Here is a 24,504-nt window from a genome sequence, read left to right as displayed (position 1 = left end):
TTAAGATTTAGAGACTATATTAAAATAGAAAATAATGCAAGACGTCTGTCACACAGACTCCGATGGGCGTCTATGAACAGAGAATGCTGTGCCCACCGAGTTCAGGGGTCTCCCTTGGGTCCTCCCCAAGGAGTGCAGGTCTTGATGGAACTGGAAACCCAGCCTCCAAGAGCCAGTTAGCCTTCCTAGATTGCCTCACATTCTACTCCAGCCCTGCAGACAGTTCCCATACCTTCCTGTGCAAGCCAGAAACGGCAGGCCTAGTCATGGATGGAAGGTAGGCCCAGAGGAGAGAGTTGCTTAACCCCCATGGCAAGAGTCTGAGAGAACGAAAACTTCCAGGGTGGCTCTGTCGGGATAAAGGCGATGGAGCTGAATGATCAGGTCTCTCTCAGGGCTGCCGACCCATCCTGGACTGGCCACGTGGCTTAGAAGCAGGACAAAACCCAGCCTTGGGGATTTACAGGATCAGTCAGTACCGTTTGGTGGGTCAATGGTTGTCAAAAGTGGTGTGACTAGATTAGTCGTGCGGCTTGAACCCAAGGCCTGGGCGCTCTCCCTGAGCTCAGGTTTCCCACCCCTGAACACTGACTTCTCACCCAAAAAGACAACCCTGAAGGTGCCTAGAGGATGCACCTTCAAAACTCGTGTCTGAGGGAGGTTGAGTAGAATCCCCCGCCCGGCTCGCCTTCCAACCAGGTTCCCGTTTCCCGTTTCCTAGCTGTTCCTGCCTGGAATGCAGACTTGTGTGCGCAGAGGCAAAGCCCTGAGAGTCAGTTGACACCATCGTGGCCCGGGGCCTGAAGACCGAAGGCCGAGAGTGCCTCGGAAAGCCATCCCATCATCAGAGGATCAGCAGTTTTACACACAGGCGTGGGCTCTGCTCCATGGGGCCTCTAGATGCACTCTCGGGGGGCTGAGGATCACGGTTTGAAGCTGTGAGACTCAATCTCGCAATTCACCACCAAAAAGCCAGAAGTGGAGCTGGGGCTCAAGTAGCAGAGCACCAGCTATGAGAGAAAACGCTAAAGGACAGTGCCCAGGCCCGGGGCTCAAGCCCTAGTGCTGGCACAAAAACGGAAAAGATGCAGTCGGCCGGTGCGTGAGGCTGCTGTTATCCTAGCACATTGCCCTTTCTTGAACTTTGGAAAGCAGAAGTACACTAGTGGTAAAAAGCATGGCATAGGAAACACACAAATCAGCTCCATAGTCATTTCTTACAAGCACAGGGTTCTGTGCGTAACTATGAACAGGGATGTTCATACCAGCACCACACATGTGTACCACACTACCAGGCAGGAGGCATTTCTCAGCCCCATCGTATGTTGTGACATTATGGGGCGCATGACTATTTGTAATGGAGGTCACAATTCTCAAAAGAGCAGAGCAAGATTGAAGGAACAAGTTTCTCAGCCAACTGGGAATGGAGGTATGGCTCAAGTGGCAGAGCACCAACCATGAATAGAAAAAAGCCAAGAGAGTGCAAGGTCCCCAAGTTCAAGCCCCAGTACAAGCACAAATGAAAGAAGCCAGGCACCAATGGCTTGCATCTATGATCTTAGCTACTGAGTGGAGGCTGAGATCTGAGGATTGTGGTTCAAAACCAGCCTGGGCAGAAAGTTCGAGACTCCTATCTCCAGTTTACCAGCAAAAAGCTAGAACTGGAGCTGCGGCTCAAGTGGTAGAGCATCAGCCTTGAGAAAAATGGTTGGCAGAGTGAGATTGCATTACACACCATGATTGCCCGGGAGACCCTGAATTCAAGCCCCAGTACTTGAACAAAAAACCCAATTGTGTTCTAGGATTTACAGATCAATACCCGCCTCAGTGTACTTGAAACAATGGTTTATTGAGCCCATTCACCTTCCAGCGCCTTCCCGGTGCTTCTTGGCAGAGGCCTGGCTTAGCCCCACAAAGATCCCAACCCCTAGGACCAGGGTCCCAGCCAGCAGCAAGAGGCCCCACAGGAGAGGACTGGGGCTAGAGGTTCTGCTGGAGCCTGCAGATCAAGGGGTGAAGTATTAGGCTAGGTGCAGCCAGTCTCTGCTCCCCACCTTCCAGCCACCCCCAGCTGCAAGTTGCTTTTCTTCACACTCGAGGCCAACTGCTTAGTTGCCATAGACAGCAGTTCCACATCGTCTGCCTGTTGGGTCAGCCCTCCGGAAGGGACCCACCCACAGGCCCCGGTACCTGGGGGTCGCAGCCCCAGAGGGCCCTCGAAGCCCACAGCTCCCGGAGAGCTCACGATGTCCAGCACTTTGGTGATACTGTGATGGTGACTCAGAGATCGCTGCCGGCCTGCCCCGGGGGAGAAGAGTGAATATCTTCAACTGTCCACGGCCCAGAAGCCAAGCCCAAGCCTGTGCCTGGGTGCAAGGACACCCACCACCCTCCTGCCCCAGACTCACGTGTAGCCTCAGGGCACACTGTCACACACGTCTCCAGGCCGGAGGGACGGCAGGCCGAGGCACTGCAGAAGAAGTACACCTGGCAGGAAGAGGGGGATCTGGGGGAGGCTGGCTCGGGGCCACTGGGCAGAGGCACTGAGGGCTAAGACCAGCCAGACCTGCTGCTGACCGGGCGGGCAGGCAGGCAGAGACCTGGATCTTCTGAGATGGCAGCCCCTGCCCCATGCGGGTGTTGAGCCTGGTATTGCTCCAATTTGGGACCCAGTAGGTCCCACCCCAAGGGTGCCCCTGTGCCAATAGGCCAGCACCTCTCAACTCAGGGGCCACACATGGTGCCTACAAGTAGGAATCATCTATATGGTTAAAAAAAAAAAATGTGCTAGGACCGGGGTCTGAGCTTGGTTTTACACCCTTGGCTTGGTTTTCTTGTTCAAGGCTGGTGCTCTACCACTTGAGCCACACCTCTACTTCCGCTTGAACTCAGGGCCTGGGCACTGTCCCTGAGCTTTTAATGCTTAAGGTTAGCACTACCACTTGAGACACTTCCGGCTGTTTCTATGGTACTGAGGAATCGAACCCAGGGCTTCCTGCATGCTAGGCAAGCACTCTACCACTAAGCCACATTCCCAGCCCCCACTCTATTTTTGCTAATTGGAAATAAAGGACTGGCTTCAAACCTGGAACCTTAGAGCTCATTCTCCTGAGAAGCTGGGATTATAGGCATGAGCCACTGGGCCTGGCTAGACTATATTGGATAGAGTCACAGGACAGTGATTTAAAGTTATATGTTTTCATGACTGACAGAAACATTGTGCAATCAACCATGATTCTCCAGTCCTAGCGTGTCGCCTTTGGTGTCATTTGGGGCTTACACAGACAACCTAAGCATACCCCAAGTTTATCAAGTTTTACCTTCTGGAGAAGCCACTTAGGGATAGAAAAACTCAGAAGTTGACCTTAGCAGAAGCTAGCGGAGCACACACTGTCATTTCTAGAATCAGCATGGAGGCTGTGATTTAGGTTTGATTGTAGCCACCATCACCATTTCCTGTCCTCTGGCTCTCAGTGTTGTCTGACAGCCAAGTCCCCATCCCGGGCCCTTTGGCACTTGTCCCCAGGGTGCTGATCCCTCCTCACCTGTCCCCTGAGGGCTTGCTCAGAGCTGGCATTCAGGAGGGTGAAGGTAGCCACCGTGAACCGTTGGTAGTGAGACCAGAAAGGCTCTGTCTTGTCCAAGGGCACCATTTGGGTTCTGTAGTTGTCCCCCTTGAAAGGACACCTGTGGGAGAGAATTGGGTAGCCCCTGTGCGGGAGGCAGGCCGGGTGGGTGGACCCCCCTGGGATAGCCCCTCACCCGTCGGTCAGGATGGGCCACTGGGGGTGGTCCAAGGGGTTGGGGCTGGGCGTGGCCCAGCACTGGTGCAGCCTCAGGACCAGGTTGGGGTCTGTCCTCTCCAGGAGCTGAACTTCCATGTGGACGGGCTCCTGCAGCAGCCTCACGAGTGGGTAGTCCTTGTCTCTGTAGTAGGAGCTGAACGTCCCGTCTGTAAGGAGCATGAGGGCCTTGAGCCTGGGGCAGGCCGGGCATGGGAAAGGAGGGGCGGGGCGAGAAAAGGAGCAGGAAGGCCGCACCCTTGGCAATCCGCAGCTGCAGGCGCAGGGGGCCTGACCGGGTCACCAGGGCTGGCGATTGGGGTGGGAAGATGGCCGCCTGGATGGGCAGGAAGTCACCAGCATTGAAGACACAGCGGACGTGAATCCTGAAGTCCAAGAGCAAGGGGATGGGGGAGAAGACAGAATCACAGCTCCACCAGCCATCCACTAACCAGGTGGGCAAAACCCAACAGGAATCCCCAGCAGGCGCCGGGGGAGAGGGCCCAAGCCGTCACCCCACCCTCAGCCCACCTGGTCATCATGCCAGACCATGGCTATGTGCACGGGTGCCACAGGATCGAGACGACAGCTTGGGGGGGGGCAGGGGGCTACCACCTCACTGCATCTGCCTTTGTTTTGCCCCTTGAGGCCTTTGCAACCTGGCTGTTGAGCCTGGACAGATCTGAATTCCCATCTTATTCTTTAGAGGTCGTGGGATGGGAAGGAAGGTCATTTAGCCAGAGCCTCTAGTTTCCGCCCTCGGAGAGCTATGAGGGAACTGAGTGAGACCACAGCACATTCACCGGGGTCTGGGTTGGTCTTCGGAGCTGGCCTGCCACACAGTGTCTAGCATCTCCCTCCCCAGCCTGGTGGCCATCCCGGCTGCTCCCCATAGGAGGCCTCGTGCCACAGGGCTGTGTAGCTGGAGAAGTCGTACCTAGTTCTGAAGGCCTCTTGCCTTTTGCTACCTGGCATCTGTGGGATCTTGCTTAGTCCCACCAGGCTATAGCTGTCTCCCTCGTCTCCCACACTCTGGGAATCTCAGGCTGCTGGGCTGAATTCTGGCTGCTCATGCCTGCTTTAGATCAAGGCTCAAAAGCATGACAGACTCGTGCCCCATCTCCGGGGCTGTAAGCACTCTGTGCTTCAAGGCCAAATATACTTGGCCCCTGACATTCAATCCCTTACCCCCTGAACCCTCGTGTAGCTCCAAGCAGAGACCTCGGACACCCCAAAGCTAATGTAGCCAATTCTCTGAGGCAGGCAACATAGGCTCAGGTTAGGCACCTTGCCACTGGTCAAAAAGTTCAAAGCCAACTAGGGGTGTTGGTGGCCCACACCTGTCATCCTAGCTACACAGGAATCTGAGATCTGAGGATCACTGTTCAAAGCCCGCCCCAGCAGGAGAGTTCATGGTGAGACTCATGTCCAGTTAACCACCAGAAAACTGGAAGTAGAGCTGTGACTCAAGTGACAAAGCACTCGCCTTGAGGGGAAAGAGCTCAGGGACAGCACTTAAAGTCACATAGCCAGGCAAGAGCAGAGTCTAGATTTGTCCCCGCTGGCTCTGAAGCTTGGCCTCAGCAGTCCTGTGCTTCCCCCGCCTCCCCCACCCGCCCCTGGCACCCCCAGCCTGAGAAGGGCTCCCCCACTCACCGGAAGGTGCTGTCACGAGTAATCGAAGCATGCTGCCCCTTTAGGACATGGATTTCAGACACTAGCTGGTTCTCATAGATGAGCTGGTTGCCAATCACCTGGGGGAGGAGACAGCCATGAGGCCAGGGACCAGGGGAGGGGACTCCCCCCTCCCTACCTCCTGCTCCTACCTGGGCGGTAGTGCCACACTGGGTGAAAGGAACCTGGAAGACCAGGAAAGCGCTGGTCTTCTGGATGGGGCGACAGCGGGTAGGGGCGTAGGCCAGGTGGATGTTGGCCAGCGTGATCTTGTGTGCCAAGGCCATTTCTTGGGACAGGACCAGGATGAAGTAGCCATTTCGGAAACACTGGACGGTGGCTGGGACAAATGAAGAGCCGAGAGGCAGATCAGGGCTTTGGGACTCAGTGTCCATCCAGCACAGAGACAGGGATGGGCTGAGAGACCATCAGTACTTAAGTCATGGCCTGGGAGTCTGGAGTCTTGGACACACTGTCCCTCCCTAGATACACACACACACACATACACACACACACACACACACACACACATACACACACATACACACACACACACAGCAGTGTTGGCCTGGTAAATCTCCTTAGGGAAGATTTTCCCTCCATGGAACAAAAAGTGAAGCAGCCGGCACTCGTGGCTCACACCCGTAATCCTAGCTACTCAGGAAGCTGAGATCTGGGACCACAGTTTGAAGTCATCCCAGGGAGAAAAAAGCCTATGAGATTCTTGTCTCCAGTGAACCAGAAAAATAAGATCCAGAAGGGGAATGAATCAGGGCTCAAGCCCTGGGAAGAGAAAGCCAACCCAGAGCATGAGGCCCTGAATTTAAGCCCAGTATTGGTGCATATACGTCGTGTTTATGTGTGTGTATCCACATGCACGCATGCATGAACACACACACAAAGTAGTAGGGGCTGAGAATACGGCCTAGTGGTAAAGTGCTCGCCTCGTATACATGAAGCCCTGGGTTCGATTCCTCAGCACCACATATATAGAAAAAGCTGGAAGTGGCGCTGTGGCTCAAGTGGTAGAGTGCTAGTCTTGAGCAAAAAGAAGCCAGGGACAGTGCTCAGGCCCTGAGTTCAAGGCTCAGGACCGGCAAAAAATGAAACAAAACGTTGTAGTAAGGTCACCAGCCACATTTCCGATCTGAGTCAAGATGTGCGTACAGGGAGATCTGTGGCAGTCTTCTGGGTGGGCAGGCTAGAACTTGGGGGTGGGGACTTGGGGTCTCTGATCCACCGTAAGAGAACTCCTGAACTGGACATGGGGTGGTTCAGCCAGGTGCAGGAGGGGCCTGTTGTCACATCAGGGCCTAAGGGGCCAGGTCTGTGCTTCTTACGGGAGGGGGGAGGGTACCTGTGTTGCCATAGTAACAGGGCACCTCCCTGGTGTGGTCATAGCAGCAGCCAGCCTGCCAACATGCCTCCTGGGAACTATTTCTTGCCATACAAGGGATGTGCCCAGAGGTCACGTGGCACCGCTCCTGGGGCAGATGGGTACCTAGGATGGACGACAGGGCAGTGAATAGATGGCGTTCTAGAGCCCAGACAAAGGCTCCAGACAAAGTTGTCCTGCATACCTGTGTACTGTGGCTCAGTCGTTTTCGGGCCTCTCAGTGTCCCCACCTGGGATTGAGACACAGAGGGGTGGGCAGATTCTGGTCGAGGAGATGGAGGAGATGGAGGAGATGGAGGAGATGGAGGAGATGAAGATGAAGATGGAGATGGAGGAGATGAAGATGGAGATGGAGATGAAGATGGAGATGGAGGAGATAGAGAACATGGGGAAGATGGAGATGGGGAAGACGGAGATGGGGAAGACGGAGATGGGGAAGACGGAGATGGGGAAGACGGAGATGGGGAAGACGGAGATGGGGAAGACGGAGATGGGGAAGACGGAGATGGGGAAGATGGAGATGGGGAAGATGGAGATGGGGAAGACAGAGGCATGGAGCTGCGCTCTGGGAGCGACGTGCTGGGAAGGACTCTGTGGGCGCTGGGCTGGCGAGGGAGAGTCTGGGGGGCTGGGGGTGCGGACACTGTCAGCGGCGTCGGTTTGGGGCCCAGGGTCCAGATGAGCTCAGGTTTCGGACAGATCAGGGTGACCACCTGTGCGGCGCCCCGGCGACCATCGGGCGGCACGGCCTGTATGACGACCCTCAGGTGGGAACGGCCATCCTGCAGGTGAGAGCACGGAGCGGCCCCCGCTCAGCTCAGCCGGCCCCCAGGGAGAGGAGGGGGAGCAGGGGCTCCGGGATTTGTGGCCGGGGGGGGGGGGGGGAAGCGCCCAGACCCAACCTCGGCCACCCACCAATTCATAGGCAGCGTTGGATTCCTCATCCTCCTCGGTGGGGGAAGGGCTATGTCAGCCAAGTGTCACCGCCCCCCCACCCCCCCGCCCCCCCCGCCCCCACCCCGCCTGCCTACCTTCTGCAGCACGTGACAGCCCTTGTAATCAGCCGAGAGGACCGCGGGCTCCAGGGGCTCCGAGCTGACCCAGTGGTAGCAGATGGAGCAGTTATTCACCTCAAACGCGTTTCCAAATTCATCTGGGAGGGAGAAGGAGGGGAGAGAGGGAAGAGGGAAGGATGTGAGGTGCTGAAGGGCAAAGTTGGGGGGGGGGGCTGAAGGGGTTCCCCACGGAGGGTCAGGAGAGCCTGTTCCGGCCTGAGCTTTGCTGCTAGCCTGCAGGCCAGGTCGTGGTCACCCTCACCCTCTCTCCTGATCGGTGTCCGCCCCTGTAAGGGGACGGGCTGCTTAGAGAGCTTCCTAACCAGGACAGCGCAGGGAGAGGCAGGCTGGGCTTGTTATTATTGGTGCCAATACTGCAGTGTGGCCCGAGAGCCTTTCTCACGCATCTTTCTCCCTCAAGTTGGCCTCCACAGCTCCACCTCTAGCTTTTTGGTGGTCTACTGGGGATAAGACTTTCTTAAAAGCCCAGGCTGGCTTCAAACAGCAACCCAACCCTCAGCCTCCTGAGTAGCTAGGATGACAGGTGCGAGCCGGCAGCACCTGACGAGCAGGCTGGTTCTGAGCTGGGGTGGATGGAGGAGCCAGCGGGCTCCAGTCCCAGGGGCTCTGGGCTCATCAATGGCTTCCTTCAGCTTCGATCCTGCGGCAGCAGCTGAGATGGGAGGCGCTGAGGCTTCCTCAGGTGCCTGCCACGAAGGAAGATTCCAGCCCTGCTTTAGAAGGAACTGAGCTCGTCCGTCTCAATGAGAGGCCGCTGCAGTCACTTAGAGACACACCTGCCTGCTTCTCCCCCATCTTGTTGGCCCCCGGGGTACCTTCCTCTCTAGTGCACATAGCAGGACTGAGGTCGCATTCCCAGCCTGCAGACCAAGCTCAGGAGCTCACGGCTTAGGATCGGAGTCACCAGAGTGGCTTGCGAGCCAGCAGCCTGGCCTGAGCGGGATGTGGTTAGAAATGAAGACACTGGCGTTTCCTCACCAGAACTAGCCCCTCTATCTGGCCAGGTGATTCCTGTGCATGGTGATGCGGTCCCTCTCCTCCCTCCCCCGCCCTCTTTAAAAGAGGACACTTAAAAAGATGCCTTTGTTGGGTCCTGTTTTTTTTTTTTTTTTGCCAGTCCTGGGCCTTGAACTCAGGGCCTGAGCACTGTCCCTGGCTTCTTTTTTGCTTAAGGCTAGCACTCTGCCACTTCAGTCACAGCGCCACTTCTGGCCATTTTCTGTATATGTGGTGCTGGGGAATTGAACCCAGGGCTTCAAGTATACGAGGCAAGCGCTCTTGCCACTAGGCCATATCCCCAGCCCGGGTCCTGTGTTTTAAAAGACTCCCCCACCCCAACTTTGTATCTGTGCACTTTGATCTGAGCTATTCTCAGCTGTAGTCTCTTTGCAGAAGTAAAGATTCACAGGTTAACTATCTTGTGTGGAAGGCAAACCACCTGTCAAACAGGCAATGCCTTCTTAGCATCTTAAAACCAACAGCCAGGGGCTAGGAATGTGGCTTAGTGGTAGACTGCTTGCCTAGCATGCATGAAGCCTTGGGTTCGATTCCTCAGTACCACATACACAGAAAAAAGCCAGAAGTAGCACTGTGGCTTAAGAGGTAGAGCTCTAGCCTTGAGCAAAAGCAATTCAGGGTGCCCAGGCCCTCAGTTCAAGCCCTAAAACTGGCAACAAAACAATCAAACAGCCAGAAATTAGAGAGACCACCTGGTTCCTGTTGTGTCCTGGGAATAAAGTGAAGACAATCTCCCCAGAGCCTTCCCCAAGGACAAAGACTGAGCTAATGGCCCGTGCCTCCATCCCTCCCCATTAACCGGAAGCCTGCGCCTGTGAACATGGCTGAGGAGGAATGAAGGTGCTGTCTTCCCATGGTGGCCACAGGACCAGATTCCTTTCTCCGCCCTTTACCATGACCCTGTATTTGGCATACGGAGGCGAGTGGATGCAGCTAATGGGGGCCTCCTAGACTTTGGATCCGGTTTCAGTGACAGACGGCCACCTGCACTCTCCCTTGAAGTGGACGGTCTGGCCTGGGCTGGGGAACACCACCATCTGCATTCCCCAGACCCCACAGTCACACAGTCACACAGTCACACACACACACACACACACACACACACACACTGCCCCACTCACCTAGCACCTTGAAGCGGACAGTCTGGCCTGGGCCGGGGAACACCACCAGCTGCATTCCCCGGACCCCACAGTCATAGCTGTAACGAAGGCCTGACACGCCAGTCTCCGGATGCTGCCTCTGACCCAAGGTGGCTGCCACCCACAGGAGCAGGGCTGCGTACTGACCCTGCGCCATCGCGAAGACACAGACAACCACCAGAGCCCTAGCCGCCTCCCTCCCAGGCCTTATATGGGAAGGAAGCAAATGGCACCCTCAAAGAGGAAAGGGGGCTCACCTGGGGGGCATGCGGGATGTGGGAGAGTCCCCACCTGGCCACCAGGGACTGTGGTAAAATTCCTGCCTCCGTGGCAGGGGAAGGCGCCCTCCCAGCCTAGGCCCAGAGGGCTGCTAAGAGAGCTGCCCATGGCCCCTCACCCAGCTTTGGCCTCCCAGCTGGGGAGAGGAGGGAACTTTCTAGCAAAGCTGAAGCTGTAGGATGGGCTTTATGACAGGACCCAGGGCTGGGAGGTGGCCTGAAATTCTCAGGTTCATAGCCGAGCACCCAGTCAAAGAAAGACCTTGCCCATCCTTCCTGCCCTGACAGTGCTCCCGGCCTCCTGCCTGCCCTGGGCCTCGGGCAGTTCGTTCTCACTCCTGGGGCAAGGCAGTGGGGAGAGGGAGAGCCGGACAGGCCTCATTCTGAGGCCGGCAGCCGAGCTGACAGCAGGTGAGTAAGCTCCCGACAGGCCCCTTCCTGGACTATTGCAGGCGAATGTCTTTGGCCTGCAATCAAAAATCTCTCCAAAGCTGAGATGTTCTGAGCACCAGCGTGTTGACAGAAGTGGGAAATTCTCCACTTGTTCCCCACAGTTAAAACATGGGTCACAGTTAAAACAGACACTGGAGTTGGGAGCTGGTGGTTCATGCCTGTAATCCTAGCCACTCAGGAGCCTGAGATCTGCAGATCGTGGTTCCTAGCCAGCTTGGACAGGAAAATTGGAGAGACTCTGATCTCCAGTTAAGCACCAAAAAACAAGGAGTGGAGCTGTGACTCAAGTGGTAGAGTGCTAGCCTTGTGCACAAAAGCTCAGATACAGCATCCAGGCACTGAGTTCAAGCCCCAATATGGACACACACACACAGAACATTCTAGAATGTTATTTTCAGGCAGCTGGGCATGATGACAGGCCTGTAATGTAGCCCTCGGGAGGTTGGGAAGATAGAGTTGGCCTTTTAGTGAGATGCTATCTTAAAAACAATGAACTATAATCAAGCAAAGTAAAACCATCTCCAGGTTCTATGTGCATAAAATAGACCAGAAACATAAATGAATTTTGTGTCCATGTGTGGGTCCCTTTCTCTCTTTTCTTTCTGTGTATGTGGTACTGAGGAATTGAACCCAGGGCTTCATGCATGCTAGGCAAGCAGTCTACCACTGAGCCACATTCCCAGCCAATGGGTCCCTTTCTCAAGGGGTTTCATGAAGATGCAAAGATTTTAGAATTCATATGGATCCAACATCTGAAACGTGATGGGACTGTAGAATAGAAAGCCCTGGAAGAGCCGAGCAGACAGCTGATCACAATGTATCCACTTGGCCTCATCGATTGAAACAAATGTACAGTGCTAATTGAAGGCGTTAACTATAGGGGAAAAAAAACCTCCTTTGGCCTATGAGAAGACCTCTTTTGTCTTCTCAGCTTTCCTGTTCATCTAGAACATTATCTAAGAGATAGTGTACTGACTGCTCCACGGGATGGCGATGTTTATTGCAGGCGGGGCTCAGAGCCAAGGCCCCGCCCACATCCCTCATCACCCACCCCGCCCTCTCAGGGGCCGCCCCCATTCAGACATGTGATGCCCCCAGGGCCCCCAGTGAGTTTGGAGCTCCGGGGAGCTCAGCAGGCATGCAGGGTAATCTTGGCAGTGGTGGGGAGGAGGTGGGGGGGGGGGGGCCTGGCTCCGGGAGAGGACACATCTGAAAGAGACGAGCATTAGGCGTGCAGGGTCACAGGTGACAATGATGTCATGCTTTGCCAGGACGAACATTGACTGAGACTGTGCCCAGGTGAGGAAGGCTCAGTGCACGACTCTTCTCTCCAATTAAGCAGCAAAAAAAAAAAAAGCTGGAATGGAGGCACGGCACAAGGGGTAGAGTACCAGCGGCGAGCAATTAGCGAGAATGTGGAGTCATAATGAAGAACTTGGGGTTCTCTTTCTCTCGGGGCCACCTGCCACATGGCAGTGAGAAGCTGTCTCCGTGACAGAAAGCAACCCCTCTGTGGAGGAGCGATGGGGCTGGGGAGCCCAATCAGCAACACCCCCCCCCCCCCAACTCCAGAGCCAGTGTTCAATTGGGGTCCCAGAGGCACTGGACTGGGATGCAGTGGGGTCACAGCGGGGAGGAGGGGTCCTTCCTGGGGAAGGGTGAGGTGGAGAGGGGGAAGGAGATGAGGGAGGGAGGGGAAGCAACCAGCGAGGCGGGCCTTATGAGTACAACCTGTGTGTGTGTGCTGGTCCTGAGGCTTGAACTCAAGGCCTTGAGGTCTTGCCTCGTGTGTGTGCGAGCACATGCACGCCAGTACTAGGGCTTGAACTCAGGGCCTCGCAGGCATTCTTGCTTTTTGTGCTTTTGCTCAAGGCTGGAGCTCCCTCCCTTGAGCCACACCCCTACTTCTGGCTTTTGGCTGCTTCACTGGAGATAAAGCTCAGGGATTTTTCTGACCTGAGCTGACTTTGTACCTCCATCCTCAGATTTCAGCCTGCTGGGTAGCTACAATTACTAGGTATGAGCCACAGGTGCCCAGCAGGACAGTGTTTTAATCTTTTATTCCCCCGCCCCCTTGTTCTCAGGATGAACTGAGGGCTTCTTATAGCCAGGTGAGGGCTCTATCACTATACCACACCCCTGGTAAACTTTTTCCCCCCTTTGAAATAATATAAGGTTGGGCTGGGATATGGCCTAGTGGCAAGAGTGCCTGCCTCATATGAGGCCCTGGGTTCGATTCCCCAGCACCACATATACAGAAAATGGCCAGAAGTGGCGCTGTGGCTCAAGTGGCAGAGTGCTAGCCTTGAGCAAAAAGAAGCCAGGGACAGTGCTCAGGCCCTGAGTCCAAGCCCCAGGACTGGCCAAAAAAAAAAAAAAAAAGAAATAATATAAGGCTATTCAGACTTACAGAAAAGAAATTCTATATAATTGTCTCCCAGACTCCTCTGCTATGAAGTGCCTTTACTATTATTATTAGTGCTGGTGTTGGGGTTTGAACTCAGGGCCTGAGAGCTTTCCTGCCCAGGCTGGCTTAAAACTTTGATCCTCAGTTCTCAGCCTCCTGAGTAGCTAGGCGCACACACACACACACACATTCAATGCCTACTTCCTAAGAAGAGGAAGTAATCACAGCAAGATGACCAAACTCAGGAAATTTCCATGGCACACTCGCCTGTGGGTTGCATATACGTCTTTACAGCCATCCTTCCTACCAGAGATTTGACCCAGGTTTGCACCATTCAGCAATTGTCCTGATAAAGACTTTTGTAATCAACTGTTTTCCTTGTCTGGGGTTCAGTTCAGGACCCTGGGACTCAGCTCCCTCAGATCTGGGAGGGTCCTGTCTTCTGTCTTCCACACCTTCATCACTTCTTTTATTGATTGTTGGCTGTAGGGCTTGAACCCAGGGCCTGTGTGCTCTCACTGAGCCCTTTTGCTCAAGAATAGCGCTCTACCACTTGGAGCCACAACTCCACTTCCGGTTTTCTGATGCTTAATTGGAGAGGAGTCTCTTGAGGACTTTCCTGTCTGGGCTGGCTTTGAGCCACAATGCTCACAACTCAGCCTCCTGAGTCGCTAGGATTACGGGTGTGAACCACCAACACCCAGCATCCTCCTCATTGCTGACTGGCTCCTTTGCAAGAATGACCTGTGTATGGCCTGCGTGTCTCTGCAGGATTCCCCTGTGTTCAATTCAGAGGATACCTTTTTTTTTTTTTTTTTTTTTTGGCCAGTCCTGGGCCTTGGACTCAGGGCCTGAGCACTGTTCCCTGGCTTCTTCCCGCTCAAGGCTAGCACTCTGCCACTTGAGCCACAGCGCCGCTTCTGGCAGTTTTCTGTATATGTGGTGCTGGGGAACCGAACCTAGGGCCTCATGTATCCAAGGCAGGCACTCTTGCCACTAGGCTATATCCCCAGCCCCCAGAGGATACCTTTTGGCAGTGTTTTAGCTAGCTCCAGCTGCCTGAATGAAGCAACATAGACATGTTTTCTCATGGTGCCGGAGGCAGGTCTGGCTTTTTCTGAGGCCAGAAGAAACTTGTAGTTGGCTGATAAAGTCTCTTCTCTATGGGTGTGCTCCCAGGGTCACAGGGTAGCCTGGGTTCCTCTTCTTATAAGGACATGGATCAGACTGGGCTAAAGGCTCATCTGATGGCCTCATTTTAACCTATTTCAAGTCCCTATATCCAAATACAGTCACATTCTGAGTGACTGAGGAATTATATCCAACGTAGGAAGTTGAGTGGGAAACACAGTTCCAGCCCCTACAGGGCAGAAGAGCCCCAAGTGACGGACTCCTGCCCTGCACATGCTCTGAGGAGGCACAGCACACTGGTTTGTCACCTGAAGGAGAAAGTGTTCACCAGGTGACTGTCTCTTACAAGAGTCTCAGGAATGCCTGGTGCCAGTGGCTCTTACCGGGAATCCTAGCTATGCCGAAGGCTGGGATCTGAGGACCACAGTTCCACGCCACCCCAGCACCCGCTCCTTCACCTCCAACCCGTGCCTTAGTGGCTGCCTGGCGTCCCCACCCCGCCTGCCTCCTGGTCTGTGTGTGGGGAGGCCCTGGGGCAGGTGATCAGAGGGACAGTGCGCAATCCCAGGACGAGATGGGCACCCAGAGTGCAGCGCTGAACCTCACCTCGGACTAGACATGGTGAGGTTGCAGGGCCCTGTGAGACCTTTCTCCCCAAAGGGGGAGAGAGGTAGGGTGGTGACCAGGTGACAGTGGACCCCCAGGGCACAGCTCCGCAGTGAAAATGGAGATTAAGGGTGGGGGCTCAGGAATCTGCTTTTGGGCAGTCTTGGTGACTCAACCGATCTTTCAGTACCTAGCACTTGCCAAGCCCATCTGTGAGGCTTGATACCTGGCAGGCCTGGCTGACTGCGGTACCGTGTAGCAGTGGCTCTGGCTTCCTAATGGCTCTGGGACACTGTGTCCTTGGTCCCCACTTGGAGTCACACACACCGCTAGTCACAATAGACTTCTCACACTAGGGCGGCAGAGTCCCACCGTCATGGCCCACAGAGTGTTTCCAGATGAGGGTGGAAGGAGGTGTGTGTGTGGGTCACATGATACCCGAGCAAAATGAAAGGGTTAAGAAGCAAAGCAGTCCATCAGCTTCAGATAGCTACCGAAGCTGACTTAAGCACTGGATACTTTTAAAAATGGTGCTGGTACTAGGGTTTGGGCACAGCCTCTGAACTTTTTTGCTCCTGGCTGGTGGTCTGCCATTTGAGCCACAGCTTCACTTCTGGCCTTGGGGTAGTTAAGTGAAGAAAAGAGTCTCACAGGCTTCCTGGTCTGGACTGGCTTTGAACTGTGATCCTTAGATTTCAGTCCCCTGAATAGGATTACAGCAGTGAGCCACTGGTACCCATCTACCACCTGATCTTAAGGGTGGGTGGGCTGGCCCCAGTGCTCACAAGTAGGCACTCTGGCTCAGGCCTTTTGGTGATGATAGCCTGTCCTGCTCAACTCTGTCCAGCATGAGCAAGAACATCCTGGTCTACAGGGGGCAGCTGCCTCACAGGGATGTCTGCAAGTGTAGGTTGGAGGGGGACTTTGTCAGTTTTGGCTCTTGCACTCCTCTACCTGCCACTGGAGAGGAGACCAGCGCGTCCCGCTGTGCACTTCGTGGACTGGTGGCTCAACGTCAGTTCAGGTTGGTTGGTGGTGAAACGTTACTGGAAGGAAAGGCAGGGCTGCTGGATTCTCCTGGGCACTGAAGACTGGGGCTGCTGAAGGCCAGGGTCCCTGCCGACCCGGGCCCAGCCTACAGCAGGTGCTCAACAAGCTTGCTGTGATCACCCTGTGCTCCCCATCTTCCCCCACCTAAACCCCCAACGCCATGCACTTTACTCCTTTATTATGGATTCTATCAGAATGAATAGAAGCTCCCCGAGGGCAAGGACTTCAGTGAGTTTGTTTCCTTTGGTGCCCACCAATGGATGTGTATGCAACAGGCATTCAGTAAATGCTTCTGCTTGGACGGCACAGGCACACTGTCCAGTCTCGGGGGATTCTGCAGTCTAGTGTGGACTGAGGAGCATTGAGGAGCCTCGCTCCTGCAGACTCCCTGATGAGGGACCTTCCAGTGCTGCGGCAGGAAGAGGTGGTTTCTGACTACAGGCCTCCAGTTCCGGCTGGACGCCCACACGCCACTGAGCAAGAAGGTGCTGTCCTCAGTCTGAAGGCACGTGGAGAAGGGGATGCTGACTTCCTTTGGACTGCTTCAGGGCTCAGGAGCCCCGTCCAGCCTGAGGCTTCACCTGAGCCCCCAGGGCTGGAGTACTGGTCCCGGTAGAGCCATCTGTCTCTCCTGGCTGTGGAGGGTGTTCGGGCTTCAGACCTGGGCTGCTGGCCGCGAGGGTGGCTGCTTCTGCTGGAGGGCCAGGGTGTCCCGCTTCTCAATGCTGCGTAGTTGCTTCTTCTTCGCCCGCTTGAGCTTGGCTGGATTCCGGATCTGGGGCAGGGAAGGGAGAAACATTAGTGTGCCATTTGTCCCTGCCCCCTGGGGAAGGGGATGCAGCAAGAGCAGGCCATGTGGGGGCAGGGCGCCTTGTTCATCTGACTGTGGTCTGTTTCCCACAGGCGGGGCATGGGGTGGGGCACTCACCACCTGGACGATCTCTGCTTTCCGTGCATTCTCCAGGCGGCGCCTGATGTTCTCAGCCCGGCGCTGCTTCTTCTCCTGGAAGAAGAGGAGGAGGCTGAGCCTGGGAGCTGAGCTCGCCCTGGCCCGTCAGGCCCCAGTGGAGTGCCAGCTGGCCTAATTCCCAAGGAGGGGAAAAAAAGCCTTCCACCAGGGCTTCCCTCGCTCCTGCTGGTGGGAGCAGGGAGGCCTGTAAAGGACCCAGGGGAGTAATCTGTGCTGTGGGCCTGGCATCTAACCACCACAGAGGAAAGTTCCTCATTCTGGATTGGAAAGTAGGCAGAGGGACAGACAGTGGAGGGGTTGGGATGTGGTGGCGGCAGCCTGCAAATCACGCATCCATGAACACATACTTGTACACAGAGCCCACTGCCAAGGGGGAAGGGCTGGGCTTTCCCTCACCCCAGGCCAGGTGTGCGAGCAGGCAAGGCAGGGATGGGGTGAGCTCATAAGGGATGCCTTCAAACAAGGGGGTGCCCACACTCCAGGCTAGGGCCTCAACCCCAGGCTGACCTGGAGTGACAGGGCTGGATGGCTAAGTAACTGCCTCGCCCTATTACTCAGCGGCCAGGCTGGGACCATGCGCCTGGGACAGTTCACAGTATTGGGGGTTAATCAGAAGCGCAGCATCCCTGGATGGTTAAGCCTGGCCCAGGTCACCCCACCCTGGTTCCTCCAAGTACAGCCCGCTGAGCACCCTTCTTGCTCCCACACACAGGCCCCAGCTGCCATGGTAAGCTGGGACCCCTTGCTGGGGGTGTGGGCGCTAATGACACATTTGTGGCTCTGAGAGGGATGACGAGGAGTCACCTGGAAGAAAGAGGTAGGGAGCACCACATGAGGGGGTGAAAGCCATTCCTTGAATGTGAGCAGCAAAACTGAAGCCCAGGAATTTCTGGGTTTTTATAAGGCTTTCTCAAGGAAGGGCATCCTCCCTGACCCAGAGCCCTCGGGGGCTTCTGCTCCTCCCCCGGGGTCTGGGGCTGGCCCAGCAGACCTGCACTCAGCCCCTGGAGCTCCAGCCTCAGCCCTGCAGGACCCTCACCTGCCGGCGCTTCTCCTTCTCTTCCTCCAGGTGCCGGGCAAAGTCCTTGGCCAGCTTCCTCTCCTGCCTCTCCTTCATCTTTCGTTGCCAGGAGGTGCGCAGAGGCTTGTCCTGGACCATCTGGGAGAACCTGGGGGTGGGGAGAGGTGCTTGTAGGGCCTGTGGGCTGCTGCCCGAGTCCCTAGTGCGCCTCACCTTGGTGGGCTGCTCCCCAGAAGGCGGGTGGAATCTCCTCCTGTTGGCCTGACAGCCCTCTGGTTCTCTCCAAGTCACAAAGGAGGGAATCAAGGCTCAAAGATGCTAAGTCAGGCCCCCTGGTTTCTGTGTGGTCTCAGGCACCCAGAGTGCACATGGGATTCCTACGATATGAGTGAGGACATCGGAGGCCTCTCTCCTGGCTCCAGCTGCTCAGCCCCCTCCTCCCCCCATCAACCCCACTCCCAGCACGCCTGGCTCACTCTTCACTTGCTCCCTACCCTCTTCCCACGTGAACCAACCTCCTTGTCTGGTTCCACACAGCCACTGGGGCTCTGCAGTTCTCCTGGTGACCTGCCAGGATGGGGGAGGGGGTGGCGCAGGGCCACACTTCTCCTCACTGCAGCTTCAAAGTCTCTGTCCGCTTGGTAACTCACAGCAAGTCACTCAAGGGTTGTCTCAGCTTAATGGCGGTGCGGTGGCTTTTTAGGGGCACAACAAAATGCCATCTGCAGAGGGCCTATGGCAATCTACCTTCAGCCAGGTTTACCTTCAGTTGTTAATTTCTTCTCTAGAAAAATACCTCTTTCCCCTGTTCCCTCACAGTCACAAAGCCTACCTCCGGCTGGTAGGTCATGCTAACTGAAATGTCAATGGAACCCTTCCTGGTTCCATTTACCTGTCTCCTTCCTGGCAGTCTGAATGTTCCTATCTTCACATGAACTTCACTATTCCCTCCTCCAGCAGCTATAGCTTGACCTCTTGAGATGCCTGGTACAGAAGAGCAAGGAAGACACGTCTCCCAAAGGCTGCAATCCGTGTAAGGCAGATGTACAGAGAGCAGGTGCAGACATGGGACTGCCGACACAGACTCTGAAGTCAGGTCTGTGCTCAGGTCCTCCATCCCTGCTTTTATTGTGGCACTGGGGGTTTGAACTCAGTGCTTGCTAGGAAAGGGCTCTACCATGTAAGCTTTGTCCCAGGCTTTTCCTTTATTATTATTTATTTTTGTCAGTTTGGGGGCTTGAACTCAGGGTCTAGGCCCTGTCTCTAGCACTCTACCACTTTGAGCCACAGCTCTCCCCGTTTTCTATTGGCTAATTGGTCATAAGACTCTCATTGACTTTTCTACTTGGGCTGGCTTCAAACTGTGATCCTTAAATCTCAGCCTCCCGAGTAGCTAAGATTATAGGCATGAGCGACCAGCACCTAACTTATTTTGTTTCTGAGATAGGGTCTCACGAACTTCACCCAGTTTGGCCTTGAACTCCCTGGATCCTTCTGCCTCTGCCTCCCTAGCAGATGGGATAAGCATGTACCACCACACCTGGAACCGTTAGCCTTCATGAGCCTTGGTTTTCTCAGATGTAAAACAGGAATAGGAGTATCTGATCCCAGAGCAGGAGTACAGTTAAAGGCAATAAATAATAAGTGGTGTTTGTGATGAAAATCTCTCCATCTGGCCAGTTCTTAAGTTTCTCATATTATTGGTGCTTGCTAATACTTTTGATGATAGTCACATAACACCTTTGCTTCTACGGAGTAGTGAATGGTTTACTTGCCTCTGAAGACAAGGGTAGATGCCTGATGGAGAATGAAGAGACAGGTCCACAGGGTCCCCAAGGAGGCTGCATCATCAAAATGACCTTTGAGAGCCTCCTTCCCTACATCCCAGAGCACTGAAACCTTACAACCTTTATTTTTTATTTTATGCTGGTTCTGGGGCTTGAACTCAGGGCCTGGGTCCTGTTTTTAGCTTTTTTTGCTCAAGGCTGGTGCTCTACCATTTGAGCCATCCTTTCATATCTGGCATTTTGGGTGGTTAATTGCAGATAAGAGTGATAGGGAATTTCCTGCCCAAGCTGGCTTTGTTTTTTGTTTTATTTGTTTTGTTTTTGTTGCCAGTCCTGGGGCGTGGACTCGGGGCCTGAGCACTGTCCCTGGCTTCTTTTTGCTCAAGTCTAGCACTCTACCTCTTAAGCCACAGCTCCACTTCCGGCTTTTTTCTATATATGTGATGCTGAGGAATCGAACCCAGGGCTTCACGTATATGAGGCGAGCACTTTACCACTAGGCCATATTCCCAGCCCCCAAGCTGGCTTTGAACTCTGATCCTCAGATCTCAGTCTTCTGAGTAACTAGGATTACAGGTATGAGCTACCAGTGTCCAGCTTAGCTATATTGATAATGATGACCAGTTTGCTTTCTCCCTAAAATGAGCTTCCTGGACTGGGAAGGTGGCTTAGTGGGAGAATGCTTGCCTAGCATGCATGAAGCCCTGGGTTCGATTCCTCAGTATCACAAACACAGGAAAAGCCAGAAGTGGCACTGTGGCTCAAGTGGTACGAGTGCTAGCCTTGAGCAAACTAGCTCAGGGACAGTGTCCAGGTCCAGAGTTCAAGCCCCAGGACTGGAAGGAAAAAAAAAAAAAAAAGAGCTTCCTCCTAGGCCTGCGCCCTAGCAATGACAAAGTCTAAACACAGAGGACCCCACATGTGTCCCCTACTTCACCTCTTCTTGGAGCGGTCCTTCCACACGCGCCCAGATTTGGGCTTTCCCTTCGGGATCACAGGACATTCCTCCTTCTCCTCCTTCTTCGGAATTTTGGGCACAGGAGTCTGGGCTGACGATCCCTTCCGCTTCTTTGAACCCAGGCTGCCTGTGGTCGTCTGCCCGGCCACCGGCGGCTTGCGAGGCTCCTGCTGGCGCTCTGGGCTGCAGGGGACCTGGGGTGTCAGCTTCTGCTGTGGCTGCGAAGGCTCAGGACCTGGCGCTTGCTGACCCGGGTAAGGCTCTGGAGAGCCGGGGCCCGGCTGCAGCTGACCATGGGGGGACTCCGAGGTCAGCGCCTCCTTACCCCCGGCCACCTCCGAGTCCTGGGAAATCTTCGGCGATTCCGTGGGTGGGGGCTCAGGCCTTGGCTCTGGCTGACTTGGAGGCGACTCCAGGACCCCATCTTGCTGACGCAGTGGGGACCCTTGGCTCGTCTCTGAGTGTCTTCTTCGGGGGGACCCCAAGTCTTCATCCTGCCGCGGACTGGGCGGCCCGGGGCTTGTCTCCGGCTGATGAGGGGGAGACTCCAGGCCGTGTTGCGGCACTCTCAGAGGGGACCCGGGCTCCTTCCTGTCTTCTACGGTCGTCTCGAACTGCCCAAGCGCCCGTTTCGCCTTCGAGACGGAGGAGGTTTTCTCAGGATCTAGGCCTTCCAGCCGCCGGCTGCGCCTCAGCGGCGTGTCCATGGTGCAGCCCGGAAGTTCCTAAACCTAGCAGCTCCACGTGTGGCCTTCCCCGACGCTGCGGCCGGCCGGCGCCTTCTAATGACGTCAGACACCGCCACTTCCGGGCCGAGCAGGACAAGGCTTGTTGCCAGGGACGCCATGTTGGGAAGGAGCTGCAGGGTTGACCGCTGGCGGGGAGAGGGGGGGGGGGCGGGTCTCAGAAGACGCATGCGCAATGCGTGTGGCGCCAAGGCCTGCAGTTTGAGAAGTCTTTGCCTGGTATTCACTTTGCCTTTTCTTGCAAAGGCGAGAGAAGGGAGGGCTGGGGAGAGGAGAGCATGCCGCCAAAGAAGAGAAGCGATGGGAAGGGGTGCCTGTTTTGTTTTGTAGAGAAGAGCATTGGAAGATGGTCGGGGGAGCTTGTATGCCAGGCTGCATGGAAAATGCCCTGTGCAGTGATAAATGGGCTTGAGAGGCGCTCGAGGTGTGTCATGGCTTCTCTCATTCTCCCCATGCAACCAGTGGTTTTCCCTTTTCAACGTTTTCAGCATTTGTGAGTGATGTTGGTATAAGTTACACGAGCTGCCTTTGTCTCGTGACACACCTGGGCCGTCACCATGCTGCCTACCTTCTGCCCCAGATCTAGAACCAGGTTGGGTCATTCAGGCAAGACAAGGGTTTTGCTGCTGTGCACCTTCTGAGGCTTCTCCCTTCTCAGCCCTGGCTTGTAAATGTCGTTGATTCACTGAGCTTCAAGGCCTCGCCTGTGAGCAGGGACTGCCTTGGGGACTTCCCAAAAACCATCCAGGGAAGACTTTCTTGGTCCCTCTTTGTGTAAGACCCAGGAGCAGGATCTTGGTGGAATCTCAGCCTGACATTTCTTAGGAAGGAGATGCTGGAAATGGTGCATGTGCTTTTCAGCTTTTTCCAGCATTAATTCTCTGGAATGTCTGGCAGTGGCCCTAAGGGATCCCAGCACATTCCAGTGGTTTCTTTTAGAAATCACAGTTTCTGCAGTTGGTGTGGCAGGGGGTAGGGGAGGGGGAGGGAGAAGTTGTCTTATGACTTTAGGGGTTAGAGGAGGAAGGCCAGGGAAGATAGCCATGGGGGCTCAGCACCTTACATAGCCACCGTACTGAGCCACTCTACCAACGATGGAGCAAGATAAAGATCAGATAGGGTCTAGGACATGGGTTTTGTGTGCAGGATCTGGGAAGTACAGAGAAGATGAATAGGCAGGCAAAGGATGCTGGTGGATGGAAAAGTGGGTTGTGAGAATCCTTGACCTTTCTACTCTCAGCCAGTTCTACTTAGAGCCCTTGTGTTCCTGAGCTGAGAAGAGCCCAGCAGGAAGACCTCACCTGTCTTAGTGTCCCCTGGAATCAAACATTGCCTCATCCATCTCTTCTCATTCCCAATTTGCAGAGGAGTGGCCTCCAGACTTAAATTCCCTGTTCCCTGGGAGCCCTGAATGAACCAGTTTTCAGAACCTCCGTGTGAGTTCCCAGGTCTCCTGGAGGAGATGGAAAGACCTGTAAGCTAGTCCTCCTTCCTGACCCTCATCCCCACCGGATGGGAGCACTTATGTGTTCTGATTGGATCATGTCCTAGTCCTGCTTGGAAGATTTCTGGTTTAATCCAGGTCCCCACCAGGGCGTGAGAGAAAAAGAGCTGTGGTTTTAGGATGGAGACCTTTAGAGGTCCCTCTGACTTGTATGCTATGTAATCAACTTCCTCAAGTGAGCGCTGGCCCACAACCCCCTACTCCCATCTGCTCACAGGTTGTTATTGTGTTGTCCAGGAAGGAGAGTCCAGAAGTTTGCAGAACAGGCTGGTGTACTGCTGCTGCTGCTGGGAGGCTGTCCCCTTGTACACCTTAGCTTTTTATTGCACACCTGTCCGCTTTCTGTGTCAGGTGGGAGGGTAAGGAGGGACTTCACAGAAGCCCAGCTGCCCACAATAATAACTTGGTTCTTCAGGTATCTCTGTCTCATTCTCCTACCCATTTATAAGTGCTTATAGCCTGGGGTCATTTTGCAAACATTATTTGCATATATGCAAACTATCTGTCTGTCTGTACCAGAACTGGGACTTGAACTCAGTGTTTGGGCATTGTCCCTGGGCCTTTTCACTCAAAGCTAGCACTCTACCACTTGAGCCACAGCTCCACTTCTGGCTTTTTGCTTTCCCAGGCTGGCTTTGAACCTTGATCCTAAGATCCCAGCCTCCTGAGTAGCTAGGATTACAGGCATGAGCCACCGGCTCCTGACCTTGTCCTGAAATGTCTATCTCCAAGGTGGTGTCTAGAGGAAGTTGCCTAAAATGGGCAATGGTAAAGGGAAGCATGGCCAGCAATTATCTGCCCCACTGGGTCTGCCCTCTTTTTCCAGCTATACTCAACAACAGACACCCAACCGTACACATTCTCAGACCACAGGCCTGGGGCAGCTAGATATGGAGGGTAAGGTTGGAGTTTCCCATCCTTTTGTTACCACATGGCCACGTCTCAGAGCCTCAGAGCTTCTGGTCCATAGAAGGGAAACAATCATTCCCAAATAACAGAGTGCTGCATCTGGGCCAAAAATCCCCCCTACTGGCCTGGGCCTAATTGAGCCCCAGGAAAGACCTCACAGGTACCCGGGGCTCAGTTCTGTGGGTGTCAGCCAGTCTCTCCCTGCCAGTCTCTGATATCAGAGCTGAGGGAGAGGGCGGGGCTGGGGAAGGGAGAGCTGCAGGCCCATGATGTCGACTTTGGATCGTCTCAGCGGCATGTCTCCTTGGCTGGGGAGAGACTGATGGCTCAGGGGAACATCTGACCCCCGTCTCGGGTGTATCTGTGGCTGCCGTTTTCTTCCTGTCAGCAGAGCTTAGGTTACATAAACAAGCCAGTTTTGCAGAGTCAGCACTGCCGGGCATGGGCGACATTCAGCCCCTCCAGAACATGGACTAAGGCAGTTGGGGACAGGCCCACAAGGCCCACGGGAGTGTGCCAGGGCTAGGACTGTCAGCCTGGTCCCTCACTGTGTTACTGCTTGATTTTGGGTGACAAGCCTCTTAACCTTTCTGCACCTTG

At 54.8% G+C, this 24,504-nt stretch overlaps 2 protein-coding genes across 2 annotated transcripts; both read right to left on the bottom strand.

The window, feature by feature from the left end:
- Window positions 1-1,859: 1,859 nt before the first annotated feature.
- On the bottom strand, window positions 1,860-10,241 carry Zp1 (zona pellucida glycoprotein 1). The gene is given in 14 exon segments (XM_048361424.1): window positions 1,860-2,026; window positions 2,191-2,298; window positions 2,409-2,487; window positions 3,546-3,687; window positions 3,763-3,952; window positions 4,041-4,168; window positions 5,439-5,536; window positions 5,609-5,796; window positions 6,814-6,957; window positions 7,037-7,082; window positions 7,264-7,410; window positions 7,497-7,634; window positions 7,884-8,005; window positions 10,067-10,241. Coding segments are annotated over 14 exon segments (1,872 nt in total).
- A 5,935-nt stretch (window positions 10,242-16,176) lies between these two features.
- Ccdc86 (coiled-coil domain containing 86) lies at window positions 16,177-21,514 on the bottom strand. Its single transcript, XM_048360933.1, has 4 exons — window positions 20,725-21,514; window positions 18,019-18,148; window positions 16,938-17,012; window positions 16,177-16,784 (listed from the first exon to the last, which is right to left on the bottom strand). Exons 1-4 carry the CDS (start codon window positions 21,450-21,452, stop codon window positions 16,665-16,667), a joined length of 1,053 nt encoding a protein of 350 aa, XP_048216890.1. The 5' UTR covers window positions 21,453-21,514; the 3' UTR covers window positions 16,177-16,664.
- Window positions 21,515-24,504: the final 2,990 nt, after the last annotated feature.

The sequence above is a fragment of the Perognathus longimembris genome, chromosome 13 (assembly GCF_023159225.1).
Source record: "Perognathus longimembris pacificus isolate PPM17 chromosome 13, ASM2315922v1, whole genome shotgun sequence".
In the NCBI taxonomy this organism is placed as follows: domain Eukaryota; kingdom Metazoa; phylum Chordata; class Mammalia; order Rodentia; family Heteromyidae; genus Perognathus; species Perognathus longimembris.
Note: the sequence above shows the minus strand (reverse complement) of the source record. Positions and strands in the feature narration are given on the sequence as shown.